Source organism: Oncorhynchus mykiss, chromosome 17 (genome assembly GCF_057628025.1).
Source record: "Oncorhynchus mykiss isolate SJ-2025 chromosome 17, ASM5762802v1, whole genome shotgun sequence".
NCBI classification, from domain to species: domain Eukaryota; kingdom Metazoa; phylum Chordata; class Actinopteri; order Salmoniformes; family Salmonidae; genus Oncorhynchus; species Oncorhynchus mykiss.
In genome coordinates, this window is record NC_143038.1 from 52,744,912 (window position 1) to 52,764,900 (window position 19,989).

At 41.9% G+C, this 19,989-nt stretch overlaps 1 protein-coding gene across 5 annotated transcripts in view; it reads right to left on the reverse strand.

Moving 5' to 3' along the window:
• anks1ab (ankyrin repeat and sterile alpha motif domain containing 1Ab) overlaps positions 1–8,796 on the reverse strand; it is a 32,268-nt gene extending 23,472 nt beyond the window's left edge. For 3 of the 5 annotated variants that reach the window (XM_021569581.3, XM_036950540.2, XM_021569578.3), the window contains exons 1-3: positions 8,267–8,796; positions 7,096–7,547; positions 1,934–2,000 (exon numbers count right to left, since the gene is read on the reverse strand). In XM_021569581.3, coding sequence (XP_021425256.2) covers positions 1,934–2,000; positions 7,096–7,386 — 358 coding nt within the window. In that variant the 5' untranslated portion in view covers positions 7,387–7,547; positions 8,267–8,796. Of the gene's footprint in view, positions 1–1,933; positions 2,001–7,095; positions 7,818–8,266 lie in introns of those variants that run through there. The other 2 variants (XM_090204313.1, XM_090204314.1) reach the window with 2 other exon arrangements.
• Between the last annotated feature and the right edge of the window lie 11,193 nt (positions 8,797–19,989).

A 19,989-nucleotide genomic window follows, 5' to 3' on the forward strand; every position in this document is an offset into this window, starting at 1 on the left:
AGCCTAGCGGTTTGAGCATTGGGAAAGTAACCGAAAAGGTCGCTGGTTCAAATACCCGAGCTGACAAGGTGAAAGATCTGTCGATGTGCTCTTGAGCATGGCACTTAACCCTACTTTGCTCCAGAGGTGCCGTACTACTACAGCTGACCCTGTAAAACAACACCTTTCACTGCACCTATTTGGTTTATGTGACAATAAAACATATTTTGTTGAAAAACATTTTTTAATCTCCTCTCCATGTCAAATGACAGAGTAACAAGCAATCAGGTACAATCAGGTGATAAAATCAGCACAGCTATGAATCAGCTGAATCTGGGAGAGGCTCCTGCTGAGTCCTCTTTATGAAAAACTCAAAGTACTGAAATAGTATAGAAGCACCGTCTACATCAACAAACACATCAATTACCATACTTTCCAGCCACATTACGTAGAGTACAATAACATCAGCTATAAAAAGAATAGTAAATGAGTGGTAGATGAAATTGGAATAAGAAAAATATATACTTTCAGCTGAAGGAGAGGAAACCACAGTGAGTTTCATTAGTGAGTTTCATGACAGTGGTTATGACTAATCATAATATTCAATTATGCATCAAGGACCATATGTGGACGTTATGACGGTGGCTTGTTCAGTGTAATGGACACACATTGTCAGAGGCTGTATGATGTCATGATGAAAAAGACCCTAGCACAGTCAGCCTGCAGTGTGGAACTATTACTGTAAATTAATAATACGTATAAATAATACACATTACAACATTAAGCCAAAAGAGTGTCATTATTAATATGAGGTTGACCAAAAATCCTCATTGCACAATGACCATAATCCACTGAGGTAAATAGCTTTGTGGAATCACATTATAGAAAAGTTTCTAAGGGAGATTTAGAGATCCAGTGTACCAAGTTGAGAATGTAATCTAAATAAACTGAGCATTTGTTAGTTGGCTTCTCACTGAGAGCCACCTGAAGGATAGACTCGATGAATCAGAGAATAGATTCAGCCTCTATTGAGACACAGCACAGGAAAAATGATAGTCACGTGAAGTTTGAATTTGATTTCTCTTAAAGTGGAAATACACTTCACACCACAAAACCCCATACAGATGACACAAGTTTCACACAAAACAAATTACATCTTGAATTGTTATGATTTACGGGAAAAACAAATCTTCATATCTTTTATGTCTTATAATATGGTTGTTGGCTTCTAATGAGCCTGTACAGCATAGAAACAGTCTGCCTCTAACAAATCTGGTTAACCCTTTACCAGTGGTGTAAATTACTTAATTAAAAATACTTTAACGAAACTACTTAAGTAGTTTTTGGGGATATTTGTACTTTACTTTGCTATACATATTTTTGACAACTTTTACTTCACTACATTCCTAAAGAAAATAATGTACTTTTTACTCCATACATTTTCCCTGAACACCAAAAATATAGGTTACATTTTGAATGCTTGGCAGGTCAGGAAAATTATCCAACTCACTCACTTATCAAGAGAATATCACTGGTCATCCCTACTGCCTCTGATCTGGTGGAATCACTAAACACATGCTTAATTTGTAAATGATGTATGCGTGTTGTAGTGTGCCCCTGGTTATAAATAAAAATAAAAGAAAATTGTGCCATCTGGTTGGATTAATATAAGCAATTTTAAAAGATGTTTTTGATACTTAAGTATATTTTTGCGATTACACTTAATTTTGATACATGTGGTATATTTAAAATCAAATAGTATTTTACTGGGTGACTTTCACTTTTACTTGGGTCATTTTCTATTAAGGTATCTTTACTTTTACTCAAGGATAACAATTGGGTACTATTTCCACCACTGCCCTTTACTTTAACGCTCTGTCATAAGGCCTACATAGAGCTGTCATAAGATGGCTTACTGTTTGTATGCAACCTTTACCTACATGTAGGTATTTACCTGTGGTGCGCTGCTGGTCATTGGATGACTCGATGCCTGCTCCAATCAGGTTCATGAGCTTCTCAATCTGTGGAAGAGGAGTGAAACATTAGGACAAACCAGATATGGTTACGCCCAGGTAATGATCATCAACATGTGCTCCTAAATCTTGTTTCTGTGTGTTTACAAACAGTAGACAGGGATGCTGACTAAGGAGGAGTGATGAAGAGTAAAACAACAACGTGGTGGGTAGTGTTTTATTGGTCCTTCACACAGGGTGTCAGGGTGAATTGCAATTTAAAGCGATTGAACCTTCAGTGCGCAGGGACAACCTGTAGGCCAAATTGCTTTAGATCTCTGCAAAATGACCTTTATAAGATTCAATAAGGCTCTCTGCCCCATCTCTGAACAGAAAGTGAAAACATGCAGTATACAGAGTAAAACAACAAGCCTGCGTGGAGGTTAATACAAAACAATCCAAGCACATCATGGGCCTAAAACATATGGCTTTAGAAAATAACTAATAAACATTTATCTTATGAAAGCAAAGTCAAGAAAATATTGCAGTAATATTGAACAGTTCAGCTCTGTCTGTTTGTGTGAGAACTGGTGTTGTGACATTCTCCAGTACCCTCTCCTCTTGGCAGACTGAGATTCTGGGAGGAGAGCTTCTCAGAGCAATGGAGGGAGCTTACTGTACTGTTCAGGAGGTAGCTAATGCCATAATACAGTGCTATCCAGTGATTTAGCCAGCATATTCTACTATTCTACTATTATAAAAGCCTGCAAAGCTGAATCCGCTTTCACAAGTGACACTGGAGACATAGAAAGGGTTATTTGACATACGATTTAGTGTTTGAGAAGCCCTATGCACTTTGCTAGTGGCATCAACACTCAGAAAAAGCCTTGATTCATTTAGAAGCCAGACACGTGGGAAGCATGGCAGCTCCCTCCAGCAATACAGAACTCACATATTCCACATTGAATTAACCCAGTTACATTCTATATCACACACGTACCATCAACACATTGCCCATATGCTATAGTGCACCTTATCTCGTCCCAAAAGCAGTTGTTTGAGGAATTCCATCTCATTACAATTAAAGAGCTAGAACATGCTGGGACTCTTGCAGCCTGAGAGTAATACAATTAAGGCTACACAACTGTTCCACATCATCACTCTTGCCAGATGTACAGGACATCAGGCAGGAACAAATCTGTGGAAAATCTGTACAAAAATCTAGTCAGTGTAGCTATCATAACGCATCACATAATATATGATTTTACAAAGTGAATTTGTGACCCCTTAAGGGGTCTGATATAGACTTTCCAGTAAGCTCTTGAGTGGCAAGCCTTTGATTAGTGCAAAAATGGATTGGAATAATCAGATATAGAGACCACAAAGAAATAAATGATAACACAGTTATGAAGTGAAGGGCCTGTTGGTGGACTCTGTTAAATCAATTGTGTTCCTCTTAAAGTGATCACGCTGCAATCAGTTGGGATCTATATGCTAATCCTCTTAGTGGGCCATTCAATATCTGCTGATGATGCCATGCTGCTGTCAAACTGCTCTGTTACCACCAAGGAGCCAGGGAGAAGACCTATGGAAGCTGCTTAAATGTAAATGTGTTAGTTATACACCCATCTATGTAGATCATGATGAATCACTGTCAGCTATATGCTTTGTGTGGGATCAACGTGGTCTCAGGGAAATTCGTATTATCCTGTGACGTTTATAGATTGCGTTATGAATGGAACAGCATATGTTGTCACGCCCTGACCATAGAGAGCCATTGTTTCTCTATGGTATAGTAGGTCAGGGTGTGAATAGGGGGTGATCTAGTATTTCTATGTTTATGTTGTGTTCTAGTTTATTTTCTATGTTGGTGTTTTGTATGATTCCCAATTAAAGGCAGCTGGTAATTGTTGTCTCTAATTGGGGATCATATTTAAGTTGTTATTTTTCTCACCTGTGTTTGTAGGATCTTGTTTATGCTTTGTTGCCTGTTAGCACTTCATTGACTTCACTTTTCATTCTTTATGTTTTGGTGCGTTTCACTAAATAAATATGTGGAAACCATATCACGCTTCACCTTGATCTGATGATTCTAACAACGAACGTACATTATATGTACATTATCATACGGATTATAGGACGTATTGTATCATACTTATTACACTGTATGTCCCCCAGATGCGCATACATTTTGCTGTATGTTGTTTTTGCCAGATGTCTAGTCCGCATAGGCTTGCAGCATGGGGAAGGTTGTTTTCGCTGTCTCTGGGTTCCCTACCTTGTTTGACCAAAGCGCCAGTTGCTACCAGGACCTCCATGTTAAACATGGAGGTCAAACTGGCGAGAGCTTTCCGAGCTAGAGGTTAGCTGATGACCGTTAGCTGGCTAGTTAGCTGGCTAGTTAGCTGGCTAGTTTATGTTGGAGAGATTCCAGTAATAGAGGCAGAGAAAAATACTTTAGAGAAAATGCAGATCCACACCACATTGGGTGAGGCGGGTTGCAGGAGAGTATTTTGAAGTGAGGGTTTAGAAAAATATAAAAAGATATGCGAAGAAAAATATATAAAAATATATATATACCTGGGACACGACAAGACGAGGACAAATACGTCTGACTGCTACGCCATCTTGGAACTTCACCATGTCTGAGATGTCAGAGGTGGGCTAATTTGTATGGATGCTTGTTTCACCTGGTTCAATGCTGAACTACCCGTTGGCTCTATCGGCTAGATGATGAGTACAGAATTTAAATCAATAGATTTTTTATGTTTAACCAAGCAGGTTTGCTCACATTCCCGGACCATAATGACAGCCTGCTCTGTGTCAATTTGATGCAGTGGGCGGGATGGGGACATCAGGCGGAAAAGCGACATGGCCTTCGTGTTTCGCTGGGTGAGATATTTTTTGTCAAAATAGATCTTATAAATAGATGTTCTCTCTGCCCTAGCTAGCCACATAAATTATGAACTGAGTTAAACCAGCATATGTGCTGAACATGTTAGTCCTCTTTCCCAGCTAAAATGATTTTCAGCCAGGGCCCCAATAGACTGCAGCAATGTTAACACGATGAGAGAAATGGACGAGAGCATGCCACAACAGTCTCCGACACACACACATACACACACACCACCCACTACAACCACAATCATCTCTCCAATATAAAAAAGGGTCATTTGAAGTGCGCTCACTAAAGAAAGGAGATATTCAAAGCATCTCTAATGGCTAGAGGTATCAATGTATGCATCTGTAACATGTCTGGTTTAGACAGATGTGTCTTTCGAGAATTTAACAGATGTAAAGCTGTAAAGCGGTTGATCAGTTGTCATCATACATGTCATTAGCATACTGTATGCCAAAATGTCCTCACTATAACGCTTATATCAAATCAAATCAATGGGACAAGCATAATCAGGGTGAGATAATAACAAGAATTTACAACTATAAATTACTTCAGACAATTGTGGACAGAAATAAATGCCCAGCTGAGAATTTCAAGCTCTAACTGCTGGACATGCTGTAGTCTAAATCTGAGTGTGTCTAAGTGCTGAGAGCAAACCAATCTCAACAGGAATATGGTCTCCTCTGCAATTACTCCAACATATTGCAGTATGCAGTGTGTGTGTGTGTGTGTCACACCTGGCTTCCTCTCCTCCTAAGTGTATATAATGTAGACACTAGCTCTGGACTGTCCGAGAGGGACGGAACATTGTTGATCTCCTTATGAGTAAGTCTGAGTAAGTCTTTGCCCTTGCATCCCCTCCCCCCACCCTGCCCCAAATGACACTAGAAAAGAAACAGACACATGGGGGCAGCTGCAAAACAGGATGCCCTTAAGAACAGAACAGGACACCCCTCCCAGCGTGGCCTGAGTAAACAGTCCTGTCAGAGAGCAGAGAGAAGAGAAGAGGGGAGAGCAGAGAGGGGGCCAGGGCACCAGACAGTCCTGTCAAAGAGGGGAGAGCAGAGAGGGGGCCAGGGCACCAGACAATCCTGTCAAAGAGAGTAGAGAGGGGGCCAGGGCACCAGACAATCCTGTCAAAGAGAGTAGAGAGGGGGCCAGGGCACCAGACAATCCTGTCAAAGAGAGTAGAGAGGGGGCCAGGGCACCAGACAATCCTGTCAAAGAGAGTAGAGAGGGGGCCAGGGCACCAGACAATCCTGTCAAAGAGAGTAGAGAGGGGGCCAGGGCACCAGAATCCTGTCAAAGAGAGTAGAGAGGGGGCCAGGGCACCAGACAATCCGGTCAAAGAGGGGAGAGCAGAGAGGGGGCCAGGGCACCAGACAATCCGGTCAAAGAGGGGAGAGCAGAGAGGGGGCCAGGGCACCAGACAATCCGGTCAAAGAGGGGAGAGCAGAGAGGGGGCCAGGGCACCAGACAATCCGGTCAAAGAGGGGAGAGTAGAGAGGGGGCCAGGGCACCAGACAATCCGGTCAAAGAGGGGAGAGTAGAGAGGGGGCCAGGGCACCAGAATCCTGTCAAAGGGGGGAGAGCAGAGAGGGGGCCAGGGCACCAGGCAGTCCTGTCAAAGAGGGGAGAGCAGAGAGGAGGCCAGGCCCACACAGTCCTGTCAGAGAGCAGATGGGGGAGCAGAGAGGGGGCCAGGGAACCACATAGTCCTGTCAGAGAGCAGGATGGGATGAACCAGAAAATGCAATAATTTCTACCTAGACTAGAGTTCAAAACAGTACAGCGTCAGACCAGGATTGAAGTAAGTTTTGAGGCTGGGGTTGTGGCATGCATTAGCCTACTGGAAAGCAGGGGAAACGGGGGAACAGAAGAGACGTCAAGCCATGCGCGGGTTGACCCATAGTAAGCAGTCTGACTGTATTAGGAGTGACAGCCCAAGCCCAATTAGCCTTGTGTGCCAGGGCTGCTATGGGGTATTGGTGGGAGTGATCAGGCCACTCATGCATTCAGCACTTGCCTGCAGGCATTCTGCAGCGACTGTATGGGTAAAAGTCAACGCCACTACTGCCCCTTACCTCCTGTCTATTACTGTTCTTCCTTCCTCTCTTTATCACTCTTTATCACTCATTACAACTCCCCCTCCTCTCCCATCTGCCCCTAAAGGAATTAAAAGCTTTATTTGAAGCCTGACTATGCATTAACTCTCCCAGTGCCAATCCCTGCCTATCACCCCACCAAGAGAACCCAGAGAATTACCTCATCCCACTCGGAGGCGAAGGAGGGCGATCTCTCCATCTGTTTGTTCCCAGAACTGCAGTTAGCCACAGACTCACAGCAGCTGTTCAGACCCCCATCCTCCTCACCCAGGGGAGACACCAACAGGTCTGAGTCCGACTTGGAGAGGCTCCGGGTCAACTTTAGGTCCCCCGGAGGCTTCAGCCTGACTGGAGGGACAGCCACAGCCCCTGTCGACTCCCTGTCCTCAGCCTTGGCAGTGTGGACCACCGTGGCATAGATGGGATCAGCGTCCAGGAGGGAGGCTGACATTACTGTGGAGCTGCTTGTGTGGCAGTGTTAGGATCCTAGCCTCCCTGTACCCAGGCCTCAGGCAGCAGTCTCTCTTCTTGTACCAATGGTCAGTGCAGAGAGGGCTGTAAAACACTGGAGGATCCAGCAGTCTCAGTCTGTACAGAGCTTCCTGTTGAATTCTGAGGAAAAGCCAGAGAGAAGGGGTGATGTAAGAAACAGTGAGGCAGGAAATATCTCTGTCGTGACACTGATAAGAATCCGCCTACTAAATAATTTATGTTTAAAACATATTAAATCTATTCCATTTGGTGAAACGGAGCGTGTAAGAGAGAGGATTGCTGCGTGTGTCCATAGCTCAGATACAATCATCAGGGTCCACCCACTAGTTGTATCCGGCTGCCCTCCCCTTAGTGACTGCTGCCTCCGAGTTTTTTATGCTTTCCTTCCCCTCTCTTCACTTCTCTCTCTTGCTTTTTCTCGCTCTCGCTCTCTTCCTCCTCTTTCTCTTTCAGCCTTCGCTTTTATTCTTGAGCAACATTCTATATTTCAAATGGTTGAATTTCAAACAAGACTGCCTAGATAGAAAGACTATTCCCAACTAGATGAAGGAATGAAACAGACACCAGTGTAGTCAAAAGGAAAATTAAGAAATGAATGTGATACACAACACACACAAACATACACACGCAAACTATCCCAATAAGGCACAATAATAGAATCAGATTCTGAATATTTCAAAGGAGTCTAGCTGCTTTATACAGTTTTAAAAATAATGCCCTGTGCTTGCTTTTCAAAAATGAATCTAACACAGCAACAGTTAGTTGCAACAGCTGCTTTCAGGAACTGTAATAGCCTTAACAACGTCATGTGAAATCCCCATTGATCAGTTTTACCATACCTGCACACTTTGTCTTTGTCTGTCTGTGTTCGGAGAAGAGCTGCCGTCCTGTTCCTCATCTGTCCTCTGACTCCCTATCGGAGGACCAAGTTTGTCCCGTCCCGTGGTGGGGATCTGAGGCCTGGCCTTATTAAGACTGACAGCTAGGGTAATCAGGTTACTGACGCAGTGGGTGCCTGCCTATTCAGAGGGAGGGCTGCCTGCGAGGATTCCTCCACCACGCTCTGTGTGCTGTACCACTGGGTCTTGGATAAGCCCCTGAATGAATTCAAGTATATTTTCTGGTCAAGATATTTGCTCCATTAGGCATTTGAAGTTGACTGCCAGGCATTTCAATGGTTAAAATGGGTGAAGAGACTTGATGGCTTGACGAGAATGCAGAATGGATCCCACACACTCTCATATACTGAGCAGTCTATTCATCAGGGGTTGATTCTGACAAAAGGCTCTCTTGTAAGGCATCCTTAACCTTCCGCAGCACCCGCTGTCATGCACTGTGTACCCCTTCCCTGTAGTGCCCTTAGTCAGCCAAGTCCCTGGCCCGCCCACCTCTTCCCTTTGGGTAGTACTGGTATGTACAAGACACAAGGGATAACATCATGGCCAGGGCGAGAGAGAGAGTGAGACAGAGAGAGAGAGAGAGAGAGAGAGAGAGAGAGAGAGAGAGAGAGAGAGAGAGAGAGAGAGAGAGAGAGAGAGAGAGAGAGAGCGCACTGCTCAGAAATGAAGACAAAAAACTGAGGTGAAATAACCAAATTATTCATAACTATTTAGTTCATTTTGAAAGGTTCTGGGCGTTGAATAAATGTTTACAGAGATGTAATGATGCCTTAATGGTATATTAGAGAAACTAAAAGAAGAAGGAAATATGTATGCTCCTTCATCTGGCTGCAGAGCTCCAGGGCAGAGAGAATGACTCATGAACGCGGTCCTCCAACCAACCAAGCGAAGCACAGCCAGCAAACACAGCAGCACAGTGTAGTAAACACACGCAACACAAGCACCTCTCTGTGTTTCAGGGTGTTGTATGCTCTCTGACTCACAACTACATTTGAGATTTTAGGGTTCTTAGGCATTTGGTCTATGAGGTACTTTGCACCCATGTATCCCAAGGCCCTCAATTGACATTTTCATAACACTGCAGGATTCCAGAAACACTCTGTTGTTCCATTACTTCTCTCCTGCTTGAAATCATTACTTATCTTTGCAAACCTGGTGCTTTACATCATCTCGACAAGCCCCAGATGACCTGCATTCATTCTATGAAGTGAAAGGGGGCCCATTGTGTTATAAAGATAATCAGCCATAGATGTTATTGCCTTCTGTGAAGCAAGCTGTTTAGCTCCAATCTACAAATCTTAGAACCAAGCGAACTCATACTAGTGAAAATGGGGAAAACTAGGAAAAACACTGCCTAAGGCCTACCTCTCAGAGACACCTTGTATAAAATGAAACCACACTTTCTCTGTGTCTGATGATTGTTTTAACCCCATTTCATTGCAGTATATTAGAGGGTTATTATGCCTGTATACTAAGGATGAGAAGTCCATCCTTTAGAATCACGAGAGAACTCCATTAGCTAAGTCTTACTAGGGATTTGGAGAATTTGCCTGGGCCATGACACTGACTCTCAGCCTCTTAGAACTTAGAAGCTCTTACAAAGTCAACCTGTCACATGTACTGTATCTCAGCACTCTCGTTTATAGCCCGGAATGTGGTGCAATTGAAAAGACATGTTGGACTGTGAACCAGTAATTAAATTACAATCTGTGAGAGTTATGTAGGCTTTAAGTTACTGTTTGAACTGAAACACACATTTTCAATAATGTTAAATTATTTATACCAGTTAAATGTAAGTAAATGTAATCGAAAATGTAGTCTACGTAATCCCCAAAAGTATGTATTTATCACGAGAGGGCCATGAACAATAGCTAGTAATTATGTATACTCCAAGAAAGGTTAAATCTCAACTTTATGGTAGAAATAGTTATAAATTGCTGAGGTGTAGTCACTTTTGAGCTCAAGTACACAGTACAAATATGAAAATATGAAATATTTTCTATGATGTATATCCTATTCAACAAAACTGTATGAATGAGGCTTTAAATAATGTATATGCATTCTAAATATAGTATAATCAAATTATAAAATGACTAACTATAAGATTTCACCTGCCTTTTAACTGTAAAATGCATACGGTGTCCACAGATCGATTTATAAGTGAAAATGTTGGTCGGAACCGGTACCAGAACCATGCAGGGACTTTACATCTAAGAGGCTTAACAGTGTAAGGAAAAGAGTAAGCCTATCGTCCATCTGTAAAAAATATCAAATTAGCCTAATCTACAACAACTCAGACATCCACAAAACATAAAAGATCATGGTAGTCTGCGGTCAGCACAGATACAAAACAAAAGACATCAACCAGCTCAGAGAGCTCATTCAAGATGGAAAGGCAGTCCTGTAAGAGGCTTATAACTGTCACAGTGGAGCTGACCTCACAGCAGAGGAATATGAAGGAGAGCACGCATGGCTGAGTGAAAACCCAGCACTGAATATCTATTAGTGTACTTTCATCCCAGAGGAGAGACGAGAGACGACAACCTAACAGACCGAGACTGTAGTGTACACCATGCCACCAATGTTTTTCCTCAATCAACAGGGGCTTGGTCATCTCTGGATAACGTGAATATGTTCAAAAACAAACAAGATGAACTGTGGAAGAGACATACAGTACTAGAGGAAATGACATCCAATGCAAATGTAGATACACATCTTGACTATTGGTTTATTTCCCCTTCCAGTCTTAAGAACTTGATAGAGATACTTTTTTTAAGTGGCTTAGCTGGACAGGTATTGGAAGCAATGTCTTTCATTCAAATGGTACAGTAAAGCAAGATGGCCCATCACACTGGCATGTCTGGAAACTACACTAAATACTGTATTATCCCAGTAGACAATAAGAGTCATAGCAATTACAGTATATAGTCACACTAGCTACTTAGATTTTTATACAACTTGGGATCATATACACCAGTTATTGCTTCTGGCCAAATGTCGATGTAGAGTTAGCAAGCAGCTCCTAAAGTAACTATCAAAGCACACCATGGCACCATACCATAATTTGGTTGCAAAAAGGGAATGAGAAGAGGAAATATGCTATGTGAATACATGACTGTGACTGTGTTTGTATGCATGTATGTATGTATGTATGTATGTATGTATGTGTGTGTGTGTGTGTGTGTGTGTGTGTGTGTGTGTGTGTGTGTGTGTGTGTGTGTGTGTGTGTGTGTGTGTGTGTGTGTGTGTGTGTGTGTGTGTGTGTGTGTGTGTGTGTGTAAGAGCCAGCAAAGAAGAGGGTTTCCTGTGCAAGTTAATGCTTGATTTGGTGAAAACAACACTCGGCACAGTTCCATGTTTGTGGATTTCCAATTAGGAGCCAGTGATGACAATGACCAGTAAGACATTAAACATATTCACATTTTTATTGCCCTTGGCACAGATTTTGAAGAACAACACCAAAAAAAGTAATCATGCAAACAGTAAAAAGTATTCTCTTTGTTGTTCTGTCAAATGCTCATGCTCTGATCTTTAAAAAAAAACGTACCCATTTGAAACTACCTATTTCTCAGCCCCAGAAACTAGAATATGCATATGATCATCAGATTAGGATAGAAAACACTCTAAAGTTTCCAAAACTGTAAAAATATTGTCTGTGAGTATAACAGAACTAATATTGCAGGCAAAAACCTGAGGAAAATCCAATCAGGAAGTGCCTCTTATTTTGAAACCTTTCTATTCCTATGCATGCCTATCCTCCATTTAAAGGGATATCAACCAGATTCCTTTTTCTATGGCTTCCCTAAGGTGTCAACAGTCTTTAGACATAGTTTCAGGCTTTTATTTTGAAAAATTAGCTTGAAAGATCACATTGCGTAAGTGGATAGGTGGGGGCTCTCAGAATGAGTTTTGTGCTACAGAGTAAAGCGGCCATTGTTTCTCCCGGTGTTGTTGAAAAACCTACACACCCGGTTGATATATTATCTAATATAGATTTTATAAACAACCTGAGGATTGATTATAAAAAAAGTTTGACATGTTTCTGTGGACATTATGGATATTATTTGGAATTTTCATCTGCGTTGTGGTGACCACTCTTTCCTGTGGATTTCTGAACATAGCGCGACAAACAAATGGAGGTATTTTGGGTATAAAAATAATCTTTATGGAACAAAAGGAACATTTGTTGTGTAACTGGGAGTCTCGTGAGTGAAAACATTCGAAGATCATCAAAGGTAAACGATTAATTTGATTGCTTTTCTGATTTTCGTGACCTTGCTTAATGCTTAGTGTACATGTTTTGTTATGCTATCGACAAATTTACACAAACGCTTGGATTGCTTTCTCTGTAAAGCATAATTTCAAAATCTGAGATGACAGGTGGATTAACAAAAGGCTAAGCTGTGTTTTGCAATATTGCACTTTCATGAATATTAATGTTTTTTAGTAATATTATTTGACTGTGGCGCTATGCTATTCAGCGGTTGCTGAATGGGTAGCGTCAAGAAGTTAAGCATGTCCCAGTTTAGATCACCTAACAGTACTAACTCTGAAGATAGATGGGGGGCGATCAATTCACATATGGTGTCCAGGGCACAGCGGGGGGATGAAGGGGGTCTATAACAAGCGGCAACGGTGAGAGACTTGTTTCTGGAAAAGTGGATTTTTAAAGGAATAAACTCGAATGGTTTGGGCACAGACCTGGATAGTGTGACAGAACTCTGCAGGCTATCTCTGCAGTAGATTGCAACTCCGCCCCCTTTGGCAGTTCTGTCTTGTCGGAAAATGTTGTAGTTGGGTATGGAAATTTCAGGATTTTTGGTGGCCTTCCTAAGCCAGGATTCAGACACGGCTATGACATCCGGGTTAGCGGAGTGTGCTAAAGCAGTGAATAAAACAAACTTAGAGAGGCGGCTTCTAATGTTAACATGCATGAAACCAAGCCTTTTACAGTTACAGAAGTCAACAAATGATAGCGACTGGGAATGGGAGTGATGCTGGGGGCTGCAGGGCCTGGGTTAACCTCTACATTTTCAGAGGAACAGAGGAGGAGTAGGATAAGGGTACGGCTAAAGGCTATAAGAACTGGTTGTCTAGTGCGTTTGGAACAGAGAGTAAAAAGAGCAGATTTCTGGGCGGGGAAGAATAGATTCAAGGCATAATGAACAGACAATGGTATGGTAGGATGTCAGTACAGTGGAGGTAAACCTAGGCATTGAGTGACGATGAGCGAGGTTTTGTCTCTAGAGGCACCATTTAAGCCAGGTGAGGTCACTGCATGTGTGTGGGGTGGAACAAAAGGGCTAAGGCATATTGAGCAGGGAGGAGGCTCTACAGTGAAATAAGACAAACATCAGTAACCAAGATAGCAATATACCTAGCATATTGACATTATGGAGAGGAATGTATATCCGAGTGATCATAGGGTCCAGTGAGTAGCTAGGCGAGCTGGAGACACAGTGATTCAGACCATCTTAATACCATCTTTTATTTTTATTGGCCAGTCTGAGATGTGGCCTTTTCTTTGCAACTCTGCCTAGAAGGCCAGCATCCCATAGTCACCTCTTCACTGTTGACGTTGAGACTGGTGTTTTGCGGGTACTATTTAATGAAGCTGCCAGTTGAGGACCTGTGAGGCATCTGTTTCTCAAACTAGATACTCTAATGTACTGTCCTCTTCCTCAGTTGTGCACCAGGACCTCCCACTCCTCTTTCTATTCTGGTTAGAGACAGTTTGCATTGTTCTTTGAAAGGAGTAGTACACAGCGGTGTACGAGATCTTCAGATTTTTGGCAATTTCTCACATGGAATAGCCTTCATATCTCAGAACAAGAATAGACTGACGAGTTTCAGAAGAAAGTACTTTGTTTCTGGCCATTTTGAGCCTGTAATCAAACCAACAAATGCTGACGCTCCAGATACGCAACTAGTCTAAAGAAGGCCAGTTTTATTGCTTATTTAATCAGGACAACAGTTTTCAGCTGTGCTAACATAACTGCAAACGGGTTTTCTTTTAAAATGATAAACTTGGATTCGATAACATAACGTGTCATTGGAACATTGGAACACAGGAATGATGGTTGCTAATAATGGGCCTCTGTTCGCCTATGTAGATATTCCATCAAAAAATCTGCCGTTTCCAGCTACAATAGTCATTTACAACATTAACAATGTCTACACTGTATTTTTGATCAATTCGATGTAATTTTAATGGACAAAAAAAAATTGCTTTTCTTTCAAAAACAAGGACATTTCCAGGGGTCTGAATACTTTCCGAATGCACTGTATTTGTTGTAATATTTGATCTGTTTTTTTCAGGAGGATGAACTGCTTGTTTTAGAAAAGGCAATACTTTGTACAAGGTTTCAATTTCAATTAACAAAAATGAGAGGTTGTAATCTTGATAAAAGAAAAGTTTGAGGTGCAAAAGCGTTAAACCTCTCACTAAAAGCTTCAGAGGGTGAGCTATTCTTACTAATCAACTGGATAATCAGTTTGGGTTTACGTACAGCTTTTGTATGACTGAAGCTTTTAGTGAGAGGTTTTATGCTTTTGCCCCTCAAACTTGTATTAGTTATATAAATTAGCAAGTTTAATTTTGTCTGGCTTACCGTTCCAAATAAAGTGAAACATGTTTTGCTCATATAATTATAAAAACACGTTTTCTGAAGTAGGTAGCAACTTTAATAAATATGTAAACGGTGATATGACTAAATAATTAATCGGTGTAATTTTATCATAAATAGACAGATTTGTACCTCTCCATGGTTGCAAGAGCTTGTCTATTTTTGCTAACTTTGTATTAAAATTTGTTGTTGTGAGTTCATTTATTTCTTTAGGGATATGAATACCAGGTATGCATACTTCATCATCAAACCATTTTATTGGTAAACTACAGGGTAATGTAAATGTTGTGTAATTTAACGATCCAATATGTAATACAATACACTTATCATAGTCCAGAGAGCCTAGAGGTGATCTTCAATGAGATTGTGCAGGGGTCCAGATTGTGGATTTAAGAGAAAACTAGAATCATTGGCACTTTTGTTTTTAAGCACTGGATTTCTAACCCCTTGATATTATTGTTAGATCGGATTTGAATAGCTTTTTTTCAATGGCCATAACAAATATATATATGGAGAAGGTGGACAACCTTTGTTTAACTCCTCTTGACAGTTCAATACTTTCTGATAAGTAGATTATTTACTATTTTACATATGGGGGGGTTCTATACATAACTTCAACCCATTGTATAAGACATTCACCAAAATGAAAATAGTCCAGGCATTTATCTATCAATTATATATTATAATCCATAATCATCATGGATTAGATAGCTCTTTTATAAAAACTATTACTGAACAATTTAGAAAAGTTCAAGGTTTGGGCAGGAGTGTTCATTCATAAAGGACCTGTCTGTCCAAGGCTCCTCATCAATATCTGTCTCAAAGCTTTTGTCAAAAGGAAGGAAGGAAATCAATGAAATGATACAGACACTGGTGTGACATCCTCTCTCTTGCAAAGCTCTATAAAAGTAGTTTCACACATTTCGGTGAGCAAATCGCTGGTATTAAACACAATTATTCCTATGTTCAGAGGGAGATAGTTACAGATGATGAGTTTTCAATTTCACTCCAGATGGGTATGGATTGACAGAGAGTAAGAAATGTATATGCACTACAGAACAGATGATAAATGTCGCTTAACTTAGAATAAGAATCAGTCATCTAATGGACAGGGAAACTCAGGCAATAACTGTGTCAACGATAGTGTGTTTTTCTTGTCTTTTGATGTGGTCAATGGTAATATGACAGGGTTGTAATTTCTTAACCACTGACAACCATCATAATGAAAACTGTACCATCAAGAGATGATGTGAAGTCCTCCTGAGTGGGGCAGTCGGTTTAAGGCACTGCATTGCAGTGCTAGAGGCGTTACTACAGACCCGGATTAATTTCCAGGCTGTGCCACAACCAACTGTGGCCGGGAGTCCCATAGGACCTAGGACAATTGGCCAAGCGTCATCCAGGTCAGGGGAGGGTTTGGCTGGTAGGGCTTTACTTGGCTAATCGCGCTCTAGCGACTCCTTGTGGTGGGTCGGGTGCCTGCGGGCTGACCCCGGTCGCCAGATGAACGGTGTTTCCTCCTACACATTGGTGCGGCTGGCATCCGGATTAAGCTGGCGGGTGTTAAGGAACGCGGTTAGGCTGGTTATGTTTCGGAGGACACATGACTCCACCTTCGCCTCTCCCGAGCCCTTTGGGGAGTTGCAGCGATGAGACAAGATCGAAAGTTGGGGAGAAAAAGGGGGTAAAATACAATTTAAAAAATGTAATAAAAAAAGAGATGATGTGAAGGTACCTCTGTTGATTCATGCATGAGTCAAAAAGGTAGGGCTAACCAGATCCTCTACTGATTCTGAAGAGAGAACCTAGGAGGCAAGTAAGTTAAGAACAAATTCTTATTTTCAATGATGGCCTAGGAACAGTGGATTAACTGCCTTGTTCAGGGGCAGAATGACATATTTTTACCTTTTCAGCTCAGGGATTTGATCTTGCAACCTTCTGGCTACCTGTCGCCCCCCAGTCCCAGGCACTGTGGGCTAGGCTATATAACGGTGCATGTGTGTACGTCAATTGGATTGTGTGCTTGTTGTTGTGGCCATTTCATTGCATTTCCCCTGAGGAAAACCCAAATGTGAAGTCAGAAAAAGATTTTAAATACAGGCCAAGTTCAAAAAGAAAGAATGGTTCAAATAGATGGGGTAGAGAGCACGGGAGAGGAAGGACAGGGGTAGAGAGCACGGGAGAGGAAGGACAGGGGTAGAGAGCACGGGAGAGGAAGGACAGGGGTAGAGAGCACGGGAGAGGAAGGACAGGGGTAGAGAGCACGGGAGAGGAAGGATAGGGGTAGAGAGCACGGGAGAGGAAGAACAGGGGTAGAGAGCACGGGAGAGGAAGGACAGGGGTAGAGAGCACGGGACAGGAAGGACAGGGGTAGAGAGCATGGGACAGGAAGGACAGGGGTAGAGAGCACGGGACAGGAAGGACAGGGGTAGAGAGCACGGGACAGGAAGGGCAGGGGGGAAAACTTGAAAACGGCCATTTCCTAAATTGATTTGCTGGTAGGAATTTGATGAGTGAAAAGGAAGTATCTGCGTGATGGCACAGGCTGGACATTTTGCAAGGCAGGGATTCACTTACAGGATGGAACTTGTCATAGCCACTTGGAAACAAAGAGTACTAAAAACATATGGCACGATGTGAAAAGGACGTTGATAAAAAATTCAGGTCCCTCCATATGACATGAGTTTATATGAAAATATAATTCAGTTACATTGTTCCAAAATTACACTGACAATTTTGAATTGGGGACAGCAAAACACTTACAAAGCACTTACAGTTGTATGAGAAGTCAATTACTCTACAATACATTTTCCTTTCAGATGCCCATTGGCTGTTTATAGCAATCAAAAATCCTCACACACTATACTGTTAAGGATTACAGATTCGATTCGAAAAATCCAAAGCATAAATCATCATCATAACAACAAATTATTTTTTACTGTGTTTATACCAACATAATATGTCGGCAAAAAAATCCCCTCCACATCCACACCAACCACAAAAATGGTTCGATAATCTTAAAGCTGACCTATCAGGCACAACCCATTTATACCTCTTTGAAGAGATACAGTAGTTAAATACTAGAGCTATAAAAGCAAACTGTTTACCTGTCCCTTTGACTTTTCACAGGGTTGTGAAGTAGAAAACACTTTTCATGCAAATGTTGACTCTGAATGTTTAATGAGCACATCTATAATACATGGAGATGCACAAGGCAGAGGAGCAGGTGTAGGAGAATCACTGTTCCTTATAACGCTGCACTGGCCACTCTGGTGCAAAACACTGTTCAAGAGGAATGTAAATATTTCCTGTAGGTTGGATCATGTTGTTTTGCAGGTTGTATGGTTTCACATTCCTAATGTTGTATTGATTGCTGTTGCTTTCTTGGGCAGGTTTCCCTTGCAAAAGAGAATATGTGTCTCAATGGGCTTTTTAAATGTAAAAAAAATGAATTGGGTGGCATTGATCGTTTCCCATTTGGTGATCAGACACGGTTTAAGCATTCTGATTCTGATTCTGAAGGAATGAGGGTGCTAGTATGTGGCATTCAAACATGTAATTATAAACCCATTGTAAATCAACTCCAGACTACTTCATGGCACGCCCATGTTTGTTTAATCCAGTAACACACACGAGAGGTCACACAACACCGAGTACATGAGCGTCTGATGTAAGCTCTGTGTTCTCCTCTCATGCTCTGGTATGCAACATCTGTGTAGCCCTGCTGGCTCAGAGAAGACAGATGCCGCCAGCTCATTGGCTGCTAATCCTGCCACCGTGAGAGAACGGCAAATCAAGAGGCCATCCCCAAGGCCCAGGAAAATGGATATTGATCCCGAGCCATGCCTAAATGGATTAAATTACAGAGTACTGTTGCTAGCAGCAGGGATGTTGAGGGAGGGCTTGAGAAGGAGGGAGAGAGGCAGGGAAAGGGTTGGGGGGGGGGGGGGGGGGTTGGAGGGTAACTCTACCAAGGCTATGGCCACCCATGCCTGGCACTGGTAGACAGCTCACGCCCTCTTCTCCCCATAATAAATACTATTATCAATCATTCCCTCTGTCTACCTCCTGCATGAAAGAGGTCTCTAGAACACTCTCAGTCTCTATAACACGCCAGTCTTCTTGGTCAAATCAAATCAAATCAAAGTTTATTTGTCATGTGCCCCGAATACAACAGGAATACAACCTTACAGTGAAATGCTTACTTACAGGCTCAAACCAATAGTGCAAAAAAGGTATTAGGTGAACAACAGGTAGGGTAAAGAAATAAAAACAACAGTAAATATACAGTGAAAAATAACAGTAGCGAGGCTATATACAGTAGCGAGGCTATATACAGTAGCGAGGTTACATACAGACACCGGTTAGTCAGGCTGATTGAGGTAGTATGTACATGTAGATAATGGTAATGGTCAATTTTATTCAGACTGAATGTGAAACTGTGAGGAAGGTATCGACTACATATTGGAGGGAGAAGATGCATCACAGACACAGGGGGGACTTGACTAACACCGTGTCAACATTAGTGGGCAAAACTGGGTGGGAGGAGTCATTCACTAACCTGAAGTCATTAGTCTTCTTGTATGAGCAGTGATCCAGAGTCTTCACTCTTTCTCATTCACACCCTTTTTGTTCATGACCTGAAGAGAAGAGGGGGATACGGGTCTGAGTCTGGAGAGGATATCTAACAGAGTGCTTCCCCTGCATGTTCTGAGCTTTAATATTCTGCATAGAAATGTGTCCAATGGCATGACAGGAATATCGAAGAGGAGAGTGTGAACTAACGGATAGTAATAGCAACATCAAAGGATGGCTGTGCTTTCTCACTATCATCCATATCTGGATTCATAATAGCCATGAACAATTGGAAGATATTAAAAGATTTCAGTGTCTTTTTGAGTCCTGGTATTCTTCAGTAGTCATTTTCACTTGCAATCCTTTTTGATTTTAAGAAGTCCTTTCTTTGTGTTCAGCTTTGATACCTTTGTACCTCAAGGGCAACTCTATCATACTGTTGGGCCCATAGACTTATGGATG